The sequence below is a fragment of the Vespa mandarinia genome, chromosome 3, assembly GCF_050613455.1.
Source record: "Vespa mandarinia isolate Hongniang chromosome 3, ASM5061345v1, whole genome shotgun sequence".
Classification (NCBI taxonomy): Eukaryota; Metazoa; Arthropoda; class Insecta; order Hymenoptera; family Vespidae; genus Vespa; species Vespa mandarinia.
The window spans coordinates 7,796,232-7,811,414 of record NC_140812.1 but is presented as its reverse complement, the minus strand read 5'-3'; the positions used below and the strand labels follow the sequence as shown (position 1 = coordinate 7,811,414).

The following is a 15,183-nucleotide window of genomic DNA, read 5'->3' as shown; positions in this document are numbered from 1 at the left end:
TCTCGTTGAGACTTTTTTTTTTTAAAGTACAAATTATTTCACACTTGTTTTATCGATCACATCAAAAACAACAAAAGACAAAACTTAAAAAAGATAAGAAAAAAGAACAAAAAATTCAAAACATTTTCTTCCTTCAAATAACTTCTAAAGAATGAAGAAAAAAAAAAAACACAAAAACAAAAAAAGAAAGAAAGAAAGCATCTATAAATATTTACATTTATATTATCTATCGAGATAATTAGAAAATTTTGAAATTTATTAATTGAATAAATTATCAGGAATGATTCGTATCGTTGGAAATTCATTTTTAGAAATCTGCTGCATCGATTGATTGATTATATAATGCTGTACGAATATTATAACTACCGTATTAATGATCGCCTGTTTTAAATGATGGTTATATGTATTAAAAGAGATAATGTGTGTGAGTACAAGGTACAATAAGGTACAGTACTTAACAAGTGATGGAATCGAATACATCGTTAGTAATCGGTTAATATCTCTTAGAAATTTTGAGCTAATGTTTTCCGTATAGCTGCGCATATTTGTAGGAGCAGCAACGGATTAGACCACACATGCTGAAAATACACCCATCACACGTCAACCAATATCCCCGCAGTAGTCCTGACCATTTAGAAGATTACGGTTGTAAATGGCAGCCCTGTAACTGTACCTATTTATGGCTGGTCGATCAGGAACTGGAGGAGGTACTAACGCTACGTCAGCATTCAACAAAGCACCGCTTCCTTCATCCACTTCACCGATACTGCTCTCTACCAGAGATGGTTCGACCTCTGCGAATGCCAGTCTTGAACGTAACAAGTAGGCGTACGTCTTATACCTCTTTAACTGTTACAACAAAAGATATATAAAATAAACAAAAAAAAAAAAAAAAAGAAAAAAAAAAGAAAAGAAAAGAAAAGAAATTATTATAATTCGATAAAAGGAAATTTTTAATAGGATTAATAATATAATGTTTATTTAATATTGATTAATATTATTATTAGGATTATTTTTTAAATTTTACCTCGTGATGTAAATATGCACCCTTCTCTTTATAATTTTGTACGGCTAAAGCTTTAGCTCCTCTTTCCGGAGGATGCCGTTTATGTTCATCCAGTTCGGATTCCAGTCTGCTAACTCTATCCTCGTGGTCCCGCAACTGTTCTCTCTGATAACACAACAAAACAATCCGAAGAAACGTCGATAAAACATTTAGCGAAGCGATCGACGAACGATATTCAATTTTCTAATATACATAATAAATATATAACAGTTTCGATAATAATCGTGCAGAGGTTGTTTCATTGAATTTATATGCTCGATGATGATAAATAACAGCGGAATATTATACCAGCTCTGTGTTGATTTCAAAGAAATAAAAGAATCGTTCTTCTCAAACCGTATGAATGTACTACTTGTGAAGATACAAACTTAGAGAACGAAGCTTGCTTCGAGATTAGTGGAGGAAGGCTTGTAAATAAAGAAAGAATAAAAATAGATTATATTCCTTACTGATAGATAAAGGCTACGGAGAGAGAGAAAGAGAGAGAAAGAGAAAGAGAGGTGGGAGATAGAGGGGGTGGGAGAGAGAGAGAGAGAGAGAGAGAGAGAGAGAGAGAGAGAGAGAGAGAGAGAGAAAGAGAGAGATCTATTAAAAGTTATAAAGCAATTCATTTTTTTGTTTTTTTGTTTTTTTGTTTCTTTTTTTTTCATTTTATACAAATCTTTTCGAATCAACATTTACATTTTATTACTCACAGGAGATAATTTGGTGTGACTGCAGGGTAACAGAGGCCGTTGAAATTTTCGTTGAGAACCGACGGCTCCTGCGAGGGGTTGGCATGAGAAACTGGCGCATACAAAATTGATTGTATCGATCCACGATTGTAGTTCTTTGGAATCGCTAGAAATATATAAAGAGATATTTTTAGATCCTATAAATCTTTCTTCGACGGTGCATTTTTCTTTACGGGAGGAAATGGGTGGGGGAGAGGAGGCGGTAGAGGAGACGAAAGATTAAGAGAAAAAAAAATAGAGGGGAAAAAAACAAGAAGTAGTAGATGGACAATTTTTCTAATTTTTTTTTTTCTTTTTTTTTTTTAACCATTAAGAACAGAATACCTCGTTTGGAAAAGATATTCCGCTTGATCGGCAGTTTGTAGCCTGAAAACGTGTTGCTTCTTCGTGTAATCCGACGCTTTCGTCGCTAATGCATGATGAATACGTATCGCATTGTGCAAACTATCGTTACGGAAGCCATGCTCGTCCTTATGTAAATATAATACAAGCTCTCTCAATGTACAATAATACATCTTCCAACCTCTCTTCCCGAATGGAGCTAAAAATTGTTTAATAAAAGATAAGACGTCTGTTATTATACTTTTTATAGTTTGTTTTCTTTTTTTTTTTTTTTTTTTTTTTTCTTATAGTTTTTAGTTTTTTACGAAAATAGTATATTGGTATATAACGAACTTTTTTTCCCATTGGAATCATAACAACATTTGCGCATAACGTAACCCTTCTTGAACTCCGTAGCACCTGTAACATTTGGCACATCGAGAAACGGATTTCCAGTACCAGCTATCGCTGGTCCATCACCCTGTTGGATCACCTGAGTCGTCGTTTCATCGCCCTCATCATCCCTTATTAAATGTAAAATAAAAAAGTAAGAAAGAGAGAATCGAATTGACATAACGATCGGAGAATTTTATTATTATTATTATTATTTACTATTATTATAGGGAAGAGATTAATGTTAACAAACTTACAAAGCCCAGTCCAAGGGATAAGACTTGATAGCATTATAAAGTTGCTTTAGCACCTCCCTAGGGAAATTATCACCGTCGTTGAGTTCTGATAAATTTTCTATAAACTCCGAACATGACATTTTTCTACCGATATTCTGCCCATGAAGATCGGTATTTAGCAACATAATAGCACAAGTTAATGTGTGAACTGCATCTGAAAATATTGATACATAATTGAAAATAAAAAAAAAAGAAAAAAGAAAGAAAGAAAGAAAGAAAGAAAGAAAGAAAGGGAAAAAGAAATTCGACGATAATCGATTGTTTTAATGTACGTACCTTGAGAGTTAAACGTGCCGGGATTACAATCAAGATACCTCTTAGAGAAATGTACAAGAACTCGCTCCCTTTCTTGGGTCTCCCCCGTTAAAGAGAACTGAACAAGGAACTTTCTGAGAGCCACGTCCAGCGTGTCTCGTTCAAAGTTGAAATATTTCAAGTACTCCTCGGCTACCGCTTTACTGAAGTCGTTGCTGTAAAGGAAGGTTTTTCGTTAATGTATATATATATATATATATATATATGTGTGTGTGTGTGTGTGTGTGTACATATACACATATTCCCATTTCGTCTTTTGCTACCTAAACGCAAAGAGAAAAAAAACATACTTTTTACTAAGATGTCTGGAGACATCGGATTTCTTAAAGCCATCTAAAGAATATAGCCTTTTAGCTAGTCGAACGGCGGACGGTAGATCCACCGCTTTTGGACTGTAATGGAAGCTATGGAGACTCTCGATATCGCTTTCCTCATCAGCCGACTGAGGTGGGGAAGCACCACTGTGTTTCTGATCGTCGTAGAATCCAGCACTGTAAGCCTCCCTCTCGTCCTCACTTTCCTTGAGCTCCTAGTAAAAGATTCGTCAGATCAATTAGATATTATTATCTCTTAGATCAATTAGAATATATCAGGATATATTAAGAAGGATCTTAAACATACCTGATAACCAACGAACTCTGGAGTAACGTTACCAGAGTTTAGAGTCGACGGTGAGGATCGTTGGGCAGCATTTTGTACCGTCGAAATGTTCGATGGTAATAGATCAACGGACGATGCGCTACCACCACCAGATGGAACCGTCCTTCTTCTTGCCTGTCTCGGACTAGCATTTCTCGAAGATGAATCCTTGTCCGGTCCCTTAACTTGAATAACTATCCTATGCTCGGCCGCAGAATCCTGTTGTTGTTGTTGCTGCTGTTGCTGAGCGTAGGAAGTCGGTGGTGCGTTAGTAGTGTTCGACGTAGTACTCGGCTTGAGTCTCCTTTGTGGTGGCTCGCTCGCGAGTATCGTCGAGTCACTGTCACTGGGATCACTGACCATCATAATGTCGCGCACACTGAGAATATCCATGGTCTCCTCGTCGTTGTAGTCCGGACTGGACATGTTGCTGATGGCCTCCGACTGGCTGAGGTCGCCGTTGGTGGGATGTAGGCCGGAGGTCGAGGAGGTGGTCCCGTCGCCCGAGGGTCCCACCAGGGCCGGCGGAGCGGTCGGTACCGGCGGTGGGAACCTACGGGATCCAGAATTGGAGGACATGACGGAGGACGAGACCGAGGTCGGGGAAGCAGGTGATAGGGAACGCTGCGGACTAGTACCCTCCGTCGAGGAGCCGCTCGAGGAGGAACTCGAGGATGAGGAGGAAGAGGATTGAGAGGAGCTACCATTTTGGCAGCAGGAGGTGCGCTCCGAGGCGGATGGCGAGCTGACCGGCGCGTTGTACGTCCAGACGATCCTCTCGCTGGACAGGCCCTGGCCGCTGTCCGGCCGCGTGTCCAACAGGGTATTCAGGCTGGACGTGACGTCGTCGTCAATGTCTATGTCCACTGCGCTCATCGAGGGATCCTTTTGGAATTGCAAGTGATCCTCGGAGCGCGAGGTACGGACGAAGCCGCTCGAATAACCGAAACTGCTCGCGGCGGCATTGGGCTTGCTAGAGTCGCCCTGGCTCGTGCATTGGCCGCCGTCGCGTTTGCTGATCCCGACCGGCGAGGTGCTGGCCGAGTTCGAGCCAGTGCACTTGTACGCACGGTGATGGCCTAACATCTCGTTAGGACTGGTAGGTACCGAGTTATGATGGTGGTGATTGTGATGATTATGGTGATGGTGAGAGTGATGATTGTTGTACCTAAGCGAGTCGACCTTCTTCTGGTACTTCGGCAGGAAACCGCTGCTTTGCTGCGTTCGCGACAGGTTCAGCATGAGATCGCCGGTCATCATATAAGCTTCGAACCTGAACGATAAACCCATCGATCCCCGTTATCCTATTATATCTTATATATATTATATTTTATATACATATATATGTACATATATATTTTCAAAGTTATACATTAATATTTTCCAGCTCGTTAACGATGAGAGCTCTAACAACGCGAATCTTAAACTTTGTGATATCGCCGTTCCGTCGTCCTCGTCCTCGTCCTCGTCCTCGTTCTCGTCGTTATAGTCGTCGTAGTTGTCGTAGTCGCCGTCGCCGTCGTCGCCGTCGTAGTCGACGTCAAACGAAACTTTTCAACGCAATAAACTTACTATTTTATGCTAAAACGCACTTTATGAATCATGAATGTGTCGCTAAGTTACTCGCCGAGTTCATCGAGTTTCCGTTGAATAATCGAAAAGAAAGCTCATCCAAGACACCTTTCATAACTTTTCGAACAATTAACACAGAGAAGCTTTTACAGTTCTCTTTTCTTCTATCGATACGAAAGAATAAATTTACTTTTGCAACCATCGAAATAATTCGAGGCAGATATTTTGATTTATAATCCCCCCCCCCCCCATTTCATTTATACCAAATAAATGTGAATCATTAAAATAATTGATTAATATAAATGTAAAAAATGAACTGTACAAACGGACTATACTAAGGGATCCATTCAATAACGGTCCTGTCTACTATGTCCCCCCTTCCCTCACCTTCCTTTCCCTTCTCACTCTTTAAAACTGTACTTTCATCGGATAAACTACTTAACGTCTCAAAGAAATTTATTCTTTTATGAACTTCTTATCTAAACACGAAAAAGTCCTATGTAACATTCCATTAGATTAACGACCGACCTACCTAGGCGTGTTCTTCTGACGACCAAACTTTTCACCAGAAAGTGGCTCCCACTGAGCACGTTCCTCTTCCTTGAAACTATCCATTGATGGTAAAAGGGCTTCCAAGTCGGACGAACCCGATGGGTCACTGTAGGAACCATTGCTTCTGGTCGAATATTGTGTGGCACCTTGAGGACCTTGAGGTGAACCCACGGGCAAAACCGGCGATCCAGATTTTCTCGATTCCTCGTTCTCACAACCACTACTCGATGAGGATTTCACGTCTCTAGAGTTTTGCGCGATGATATTTCCTTCTCGGGTTGATTTCGCGACTTCGCTTGCATCCTCCTCGGTCGTTGCATCCCCAGGTGATAGGAGTCGACGCACGTGCGCCTTTATCGCGGGATCTGCGATGATAAAAGAAAAAGAAAAAAAAAAAAAAAAAAAAAAAAAAAAAGAAAAAAAACAACAAAAAAATTGAAAGAAAAATTTAGAAACAAAAAGATAATAAATCATCAACATTATTTTATTGCAGTAGAAAGCAAAAAAAAAAAGAAAAAGATAGAAGAAAAAGATAATATAAAAGTCATAAAAGAAAAAAAAAAAAAAAAAGAAAACATCTCTTCTGAAACGTTATATATCAAATCTAACGTGTCAATTAAAAGAAATTTGTTTATTGAACGTTAGTGCATGAATTTTATATCCTTGTGTATATATATATATATATGTATTAGGTGGACCGGAAAGTAATGTCGCTTTCTTAAATTAAATTAAAACGAATAAATTTTTAACAATTTTTAACAATCAAATATTGACATGCGCAGAAACGACATTACTTTCCAGTCCACCTAATATATAAGGTGTCTTAATCTTTAAAAGATGTTTCGATTCGACATTTGATTTGTATAATCGAACGATTAGATTATTCTTTACTCGTTCGTTGATGACGAGTAGATGATATCACTATCGTAACACAGTGAAATCACGTTATAATATTTCGAAATTCAACGAAACCATCAGACATACATGAGCATGTTGCACTCGGCACGCTAAAAATACACTCCACGCAAGTCCGTCGAATACAAACGACACGGAACGAGGACAAAAATGTACCTTTAACGTCCATGCAAGAATATACATACATATTCTAAATACGCTTTTCTCTCTCTCTCTCTCTCTCTCTCTCTCTCTCTCTCTCTCTCTCTCTCTCTCTCTTTCTTTCTTTCAATCTTTCTGTGTTCTGCAGACGGCGAAATTAGCTTCGTTATCATTTGATCGCCCTCTTTTGGTACTGTCCTTAACGAGGAACGACTTCGTGGTTTCGTGGAAAAACTCGAAAAGTCATTATATACAGGGTGATCCACTTAACGTGCTCAATTTGCATAATATTATTTTTTAATACTATGAAAATATTTCATACGATCTGATTTACATTACGTAGGTCATACAGTATCAATTTCTTCTCTCTCTCTCTCTCTCTCTCTTTTCTTTCTTTTTCTTTTTTTTTTTTTTTTTTTTTTTTTATCAATCTTGCTATTTATTTAAATTCAATGCCAAGATATTAATTTTTATTAGCCGTACAAATTTAATAATACATAATTAACTTTCAAATTATGGATTGTATAACAACCTAACATTTCTTTTTTTTTTTTCTTTTTTTCTTTTTTTCCCTTACATTATAATAAAATGTTTAATACGCATGTATTATATACGATTTAAAAAGTTAGATAATGTATTCGTGTTAAATGCCTTATCCTAAATCCCTACATAATCAAAAGCCATGATAAGAAGGGGGACCTCCGATAATTACCGTAAAAGAAAGCCTACAACACGAGATGCCAATCTGATCTGATCTTAGATTAGAAACGTTTCAGCAGAATAATCCAAGAGGTATCGTTGTGTCCCCTCTAAGGATAGAATGGTTCTCGTAGGAGGCATTATTTTCAACGAAGGAACGTTCAACCACCCCATTTCACCCTCCTCCACCCTCCCTCTCTCTCTCCCTCCCTCCCTTCTCTCCCAGTTTCATCGACCGTATCCACACCCTCGTCGCATCGCACCACGGCGCAAATTCGGAATATGTAAGTTAACTACATTCTCCTATCTCTCCCCCTCCCCCTCCCCCTCCCCTCCTTCTACAAACGGTTAGAAGAGCCACCGCCTAGAATGGCTTTCTCTCACAGGTTATATAGGGTGTTAAAAGGAAGAGTTCAAACTTTGATGGTGGCTTATATTATTCAGCAATCCGAATAATAAACGTTCGATCGGTATCAGGCAATCTTTGTAAATAGATTTAAGGGATTATTTAATATAAATAAATTGTGATTAAAATAATTAGGATCTAGTTGTAAGATTTTCAATACTTTTTATTTGTTTATTTTTTTTTTTTTGTAATTTTTTTTTTCTTTTCTTTTGTAATTTTTTTCTTATTCGCAGTCTCATTGATCTCTTGTGAATCGTAAATAAACGTACACACTGGTTGATAACCGTGCAAATTAAAGGGATTAATAAGAAAACATATTGTTTTCATTGAACAAGATACTTTACGTGACATTTACAGAACGTGGAAATCGATGGATAATTCTTTTTCTTTTTTATAAATCTTTGAATGGACGGATCCATGTGGACGAATCCGTCATTTATTTATTTTTCTTTTTTTTTATCATATTATATCAGATATAATAAAGCTTTTATCGGGTATAAATATCAAGCGCATTTTTGTTACTCAATGAATATGAAGAAAAAGGAACGTTGATTCGTGAGATAAAGGTTCAAATCGATAAATAGCTCATTATTAAGAGAATCCTCGTGCGAGTTTTCTCTTTTCGTAGTAGTACTAGTATCTCGGTTCAAAGCATCTCATATCTGGGACAAGTCTTTCGACGACGAGAGAGAGAGAGAGAGAGAAAGAGGAACACTCGCAAAGTCTGATTAAAAAGCCGGCAGACGGTTATTTCATGGCCCCCAGAGTCAGAAGAATTTATTGCCAACGCGTGCAGGACTTCAAAGTCTTCGAGAATGAACGAATACGATCGTGCCAAAGAAAACTTTCCGCGTCCAGATGCTCGCGCATTTTCGCTTCTTCCACGGATATACCCCTTGTAACTTTAGAGAGAGATAGAGAGAGGGTGAGAGAGTAAGAGAGAGAGAGAGTAAGAGTAAGAGAGAGAGAGAGAGAGAGAGAGAGAGAGAGAGAGAGAGAGAGAGAGAAAGAAGATAAAAGTACCTACATTTACCTAGATCTATCTAATGTAGTAAGTAACATATGTATATTTACATGTACGTAACATGTAGTTACGTATTATACATTTAGGTATATGCAGTAGTATGTACGTAAATTTACGTATCTAATATACACATATATATACACACACACACACACACACACACACACATATATATATATAGTTTATACAGTATGTTTATGTAATATCCATGTGTATATTATTACATACGTAGATTTATGTTTATGTAACATATATGTATATTAACGTATATGTAGTAAGTAGATAAATTGAGATGTATGCAATAGCTACCTATATTTATGTATATGTAATATATACTTATGTTTACATGTTGTAATACACATACATACATACATGCATATATGTTTACGTGTATGTATTACGTACACGTGGTCACGAGATATAGAAGATCTCCATTTCTGTAAATGTGAAAAAGAAGAAGAAGAAGAAGAAGAAGATGAAGAGGTCAAGGAAGTTTCGCGAGTCTTGCGGAAGTAAGATTTACGACTAACAGAAGGTTGTCAGTTTAAATAATATACGAACATCCAGGCGACTGATCGAGTAAAAAGAAATGGGAATAACCTGGACATTTTCTTTCGTCTTCAGACATTTTTCTTCAAAAAGAATAAGAATTCCTTAGAGTATCATAGACTTAACGAAAAAGAAACATTTATCTTGTATAAGACAACACGTTCGGTCTCTACAGTAATCCTACTTTCGTCTCGTAAACGCTCTTGGCTTACATGATTTTCCTCTCTTCCTCTCTCTCTCTCTCTCTCTCTTTCTCTCTCTCTCTCTCTCTCTTTCTCTCGTTCTCTCGTTCTCTTCCACTTCCTCTTTCTCTTACTCCTACAACGTAGACTATAGACGATCGATTAATCACCCCCGTAGAAAATCGTTGGCTATTCTCTCAGCTGCTCGTTTGATCGTTCGACCGTATACCTAATCGCTTCGCCACTCTCTTTTCAGTTTTCTTTCCTAGTCTGGGTTCCCTCTATCTATCCTTTTACCTCTACATCTACATCCAATCATCTACCCATTTACATTTTAGTAATGGCAATCCGTCGCACTCGAGAATTGGATTTGTTTGAATTTAAAAAGAAAAAAATTTAATAATAATCGACAAATATTGTTGAATTAATGAAAACGGATTAAAAAAAAGAAAAAAGAAAAGAAAAAGAAATAAAAGAGAAAAGAACGATTATCATCAAAGAACGATCATCGAAGAAAAATTTAATAATAATAGACAAATTTGATTGTCGAATTAACGAAAACGATTAATAAATTACTTATCACACTCTGATCATTGATCCTTTTAATTTGTATTTTCTCAGATTAATAATAACAACAACAATAATAATAACAACAAAAACAGCAACAGCAACAACAACAATAATAATAATAATAATAATAGTAATAATAATAATAATAATGGTAATAATAATAATAATGATAAATTAATAACAATGATAATAATAGTAGAAGAAGAAAAAAATTTTGAAATAAAAGAAGAAATTTTTATTTTAATAAAGTAATCTCTTTTTACTAACTAAAGTCGTATATTACATTTTCCTTATACAGAGAGAAATTTTCTTGAATAAAGATAAAATATCTGATCCTCTATCTAATTGAAAGATTCAAGAACCGTCTTCGAGAATGGATCAATTTTTATCGAAAGCCATCGAAACGGGTTTGCTTGCTGTGAACCTGGGTTCGTTCATGCATACGAAGGTTTACTATCGTCCTACAGCATGACCTTTCTCTCTCTCTTTCTCTCTCTCTCTCTCTCTCTCTCTCTCTCTCTCTCTCTCTCTCTCTCTCTCTCTCTCTTCCGCTTACGCTCTTTTACTCAATTCACGCTCTCGTCGAGTCTGAACGACACACACACATATATACACACACGTACCTGTGTATGTATATATACATATATGCGTACACACACAAGTACACACAGACACATAGACACACACACACACACACACACACACATACACACATTATATATATTATATTATATACACATGATACCGACGAGGAGTTAGCTGTTTTCTCTTACATTGTCGCACGTTTATGGCCTCGTAACGGTATTACATTATTATTATATTATCTCGTTCAGGTTCAAGTGCATACACACTACGATCGACGACGACTCGTTCTATCATTAGATCGGAAAAGAGAAGCAATCTTGTCATTGACAATCTCTAACCGTCGTTATCGAATAACGATTTTCGTATTTTCTATTGTAAGATAACGAAATCCCATAGCTGATATTCTTATTGGAATGCAATACAATATGATCATTTTTTAGATTATTTCCTTGAAATATTCGATAAAGTTACGGCGGAAGAGATAGAAGGAAAAAAAAAATAATGGACGATCCAATTGTAGATGCTCCAGATAATGGAAATGAATAGAATGGACATAAAAAGGGAAGGAAGAAGAAAAAGAAATTATATGAGATCTATTTTGTAACATTCGAAATGAACAAATAATATTATCGGTATGTTATAAATGTTTTTTTTTTTTTGTGAATTCAACGAATAAAAAAAAAGTGCATCCTTGTTCCTTTTTCTTTTCTTTTTTTTTCTTGTTTTTTCTTTTCTTTTTTCTTTTTTCGTTTAATTGTAATTAATACACATGAACGTTCATTTACTTTGCATACTCATTTGTGCAATAAAATAAGATAAAATAATAATAATAATAATAATAATAATAATAAAAAAGAAGGTCTATTATGTGACAGTCGAATGAAATGAATATTTATGAATAATAATACCGTACGTTGTAATTTTGTCAATTGGCTGAATGAAAAAAAAAATTACACGTTTACTCTTTTCAAAATTTACCTTATACTTCGATATTAAATCCGTCGAAAGTTATTTTTATGAAAAGAAAAAAAGAAAGGAAAAAATAAAAAGAAAAAAAAAACAAAAAAAACAAAAAAACAAAAAAAAACAAAAAAAAAAGAAAAGAACGGAAGTAACACATGCAACCATTCAAGTTCGCGATATCTCACGAGATTCCTATTATTATTTCTTCAAGTTCAAGAGCGCGAACGCGTGCCAAGAGACTTATGTTCTATCATTAGATCGTCTTCTCTAGGGTTCACTAACCAAGCGATTCAAACTTCCTCTTTCTCCTTCCTCAAACGAATTCGTTTGGAATATAGACAAGTATCGAAAAATTTGTTTACTTAGGATAAAATAATAATCAAAATTGATTAACGTTTTAATTAATTATATATATATATCTAAGATTTTTTACGATCAATTAATTTTGATTAAGTATTTTATATTATTAATTAATATGAAATATTGTATATATCTATACATTTTTACATAGACGCGTACAAACATATACAAACACACTCATATATACACTTATCTGTGTATGCATGTGTATTGTACATTTCTATAGTATATATATACATATATATATATATATATATATATATATATATATATACATATGCCATACGTATATATACAATATATTTGTATATATACCATATATATACAAATGTATATATATGCCAATATATCTATTAACTTGTAATGTATGTATCTATTTAAATGAAACAAAGTAGAAAATAGAAAGAAAGGTAATTTTAAAAATCGTCACGATTTCTTAGTTTTCTTTAATGAATCGTCATTCTCCAATTCAATGCTAATTCGATGAGTTCATCAAAAGAGAGAAGAGACACAGAGAGACAAAGAGACAGAGAGAGAGAGAGAGAGACGAGGAGGAAGGAAGAGAGAGGGTTGATGGTTCAAAGAAAGACAAGGAAGTTAATCGTGCGTGTGAACAAGAAACGATAATACGATGGCAAGTGTCTAGAAGCTTCCGAGACGAATGAGTCACATATGTAGTATGTAACTTCGTGAAAGCAAGGCATCAAAGATAAGCATTAACCATGAACATTTCATCTATTCAACGATTTCCCTATTCGGCATGGGATTAATTAAGCGGCCTCTTTCATTAATCCTGTGGCGTGGAACGTCCGGATAAGTAGGAAACGTGATTGTCAGATTGATCTATAAATCGAACGACGAACGTACGAACTAACCAACGAACAAACGTACGAACGAATGAACGAACGAACGAACGAACGAATGAACGAATGAACGAATGAACGAACGAACCAACGATCGATCGTTTAATCGATTAAACAATTCTACGAGAAAATTAGAAAATTAGAAACGTCGAAGTTAGCCAATTCGAATGACAACGAATCGTAACAAGAGAAATACCTATTTGCGTACGTACATGTCTATGTATGTATGTATGTATATCTGTGTATATATATACATTATATATATATATATGTTTGTGTAGGTATATATAATAGGTATGTATGTAGGTAAGTACATACGTATATATAATCGAAAGTTCATTCTCATTCGAAAAGAGCAACAAAATAGAAAATTCAGGGGACGTTTTACACGACCGATTTATAGAGTAACAACCAGCGAGAGATAATTAACTTGGCAAATAGACCGGACGTGGATGCTTGGGCTTTTAGAGAAGAAGAACGGGAATGAGCACGAGGACAAAAGAGAAAAAGACGAATAGAGTGATAGAAAGAAATAGAGAACTCAGAGAGAGAGAGAGAGAGAGAGAGAGAGAGAGAGAGAGAGAGAGAGAGAGAGAGAGAGAGAGAGAAATAGTCGACATAGACGGACAGACCAATAGACAGATTTATAGACAGATAAAGAGAGAAAGAGAAAGAGAAAGAGAAAGAGAAAGAGAGAGAGAGAGAGAGAGATATCCCATCGAGAAGGACTGATTAATAGAAAAAGAAATAGATAGACCCATAGAGAGGAACAGACAAACAAACTTACTAAAGGAAAGTGACAGAGAAATGGACATACCGATAGAAAAAGGTAGATAGACAAACTTACTGATAGAAAGAGACAGACAGATTCAAAAAAAAAGAAAAAAAAAAAATGAAAAAAAAGAAAAAAAAAAGAGAAAGAGAAAAAAGACAAGATGGACAATAAATAAAGAGTAACAAAAATAATGAGATAGAGAGATAGAAATAGAAAAAGAGAGAGAGAGAGAGAGAGAGAGAGAGAGAGAGAGAGAGCTTCGGAAATTTTATGACAATAGTTCTCGTTTAACAACCTATCGACTTTCCGATTCTCTCTCTTTCTCTTTCTCTCTCTCACTCTTTCACCCTCTGTCTTCGTTGAACAGTAGGGGTGATTCTCTCGTCAATGACAGCTGGCGCCAATGAATACGTTTCGTTACTATCACTACCACTACCATTACCACTGATATCACCATCATCCTACTAACCACCAAGTATGTTTACAGACACCGCGAGCGCATTACCCGGACATCCGTTGATATGTTTTCCACGCTCTCGAATTGATAACGCGCGTCCAGGAATATATCGACCTTGTTTTCGAGAGCTTGCTTTCGAACGGGAACCTCTTCATGCTAAATCAGCCACGAGCAAAACTCTTCTTTTCTTTCTCTCTCTCTCTCGTTCTCTCTCTCTCTCACACACACACACACACACACACACACATACCTATATACATACATTCACATTCTCACACACACACACATACACATATCGTCAAATAATTTCGACAAACGAGACAAACAGTTGGGAAAGTAATTAATGAAATCGTTTTTCGTTTCAAACAGTGAAACTCATTAAAGTTTCGTTCAAACCAATTCTACTAACGCTCTTCCCCCTTTTTTTTTTACTTTTCTTTTTCTTCTTCTTCTTCTTCTTCTTCTTCTTTATTTTTCTTCTGGTTCTTCCTTCTTTTTATTATTTTGTTTTTTTTTTTTCTTTTTCCTTTTCCTTTTCTCACATCGACGAAACTAACGTCGGAAAAAGGAGACAACGAAGGAATATAAAAAAAGTTTCGAATCCGCTTGTCCGATTTAATTGCAACTCTTGCGTTATTTGCTAGTGCATCATGCAAAGAAAACAATAGACATCTGTCGGCTCCGCTCCCCTCCCCCCCTTTGTCGTCCCTTTAACAACTCGGCAATTTCCTACGATACCAAACTTGATGACGCATTTAACGTCTTCCGTTCTCGATGGAATTACAATTGATTCCATTGCATGGTGA

At 36.1% G+C, this 15,183-nt stretch overlaps 1 protein-coding gene across 1 annotated transcript in view; it reads right to left on the bottom strand.

Annotated features, from left to right (window-relative positions):
* Efa6 (Exchange factor for Arf 6) overlaps positions 1-15,183 on the bottom strand; it is a 67,971-nt gene continuing 52,788 nt past the window's right edge. The window contains exons 6-15 of the mRNA XM_035880191.2: positions 5,869-6,253; positions 3,747-5,037; positions 3,416-3,654; positions 3,087-3,280; positions 2,772-2,964; positions 2,476-2,645; positions 2,125-2,341; positions 1,762-1,906; positions 1,028-1,171; positions 1-849 (exon numbers count right to left, since the gene is read on the bottom strand). Coding sequence (XP_035736084.1) covers positions 601-849; positions 1,028-1,171; positions 1,762-1,906; positions 2,125-2,341; positions 2,476-2,645; positions 2,772-2,964; positions 3,087-3,280; positions 3,416-3,654; positions 3,747-5,037; positions 5,869-6,253 — 3,227 coding nt within the window. The 3' untranslated portion in view covers positions 1-600. The remainder of the gene's footprint in view (positions 850-1,027; positions 1,172-1,761; positions 1,907-2,124; positions 2,342-2,475; positions 2,646-2,771; positions 2,965-3,086; positions 3,281-3,415; positions 3,655-3,746; positions 5,038-5,868; positions 6,254-15,183) is intronic.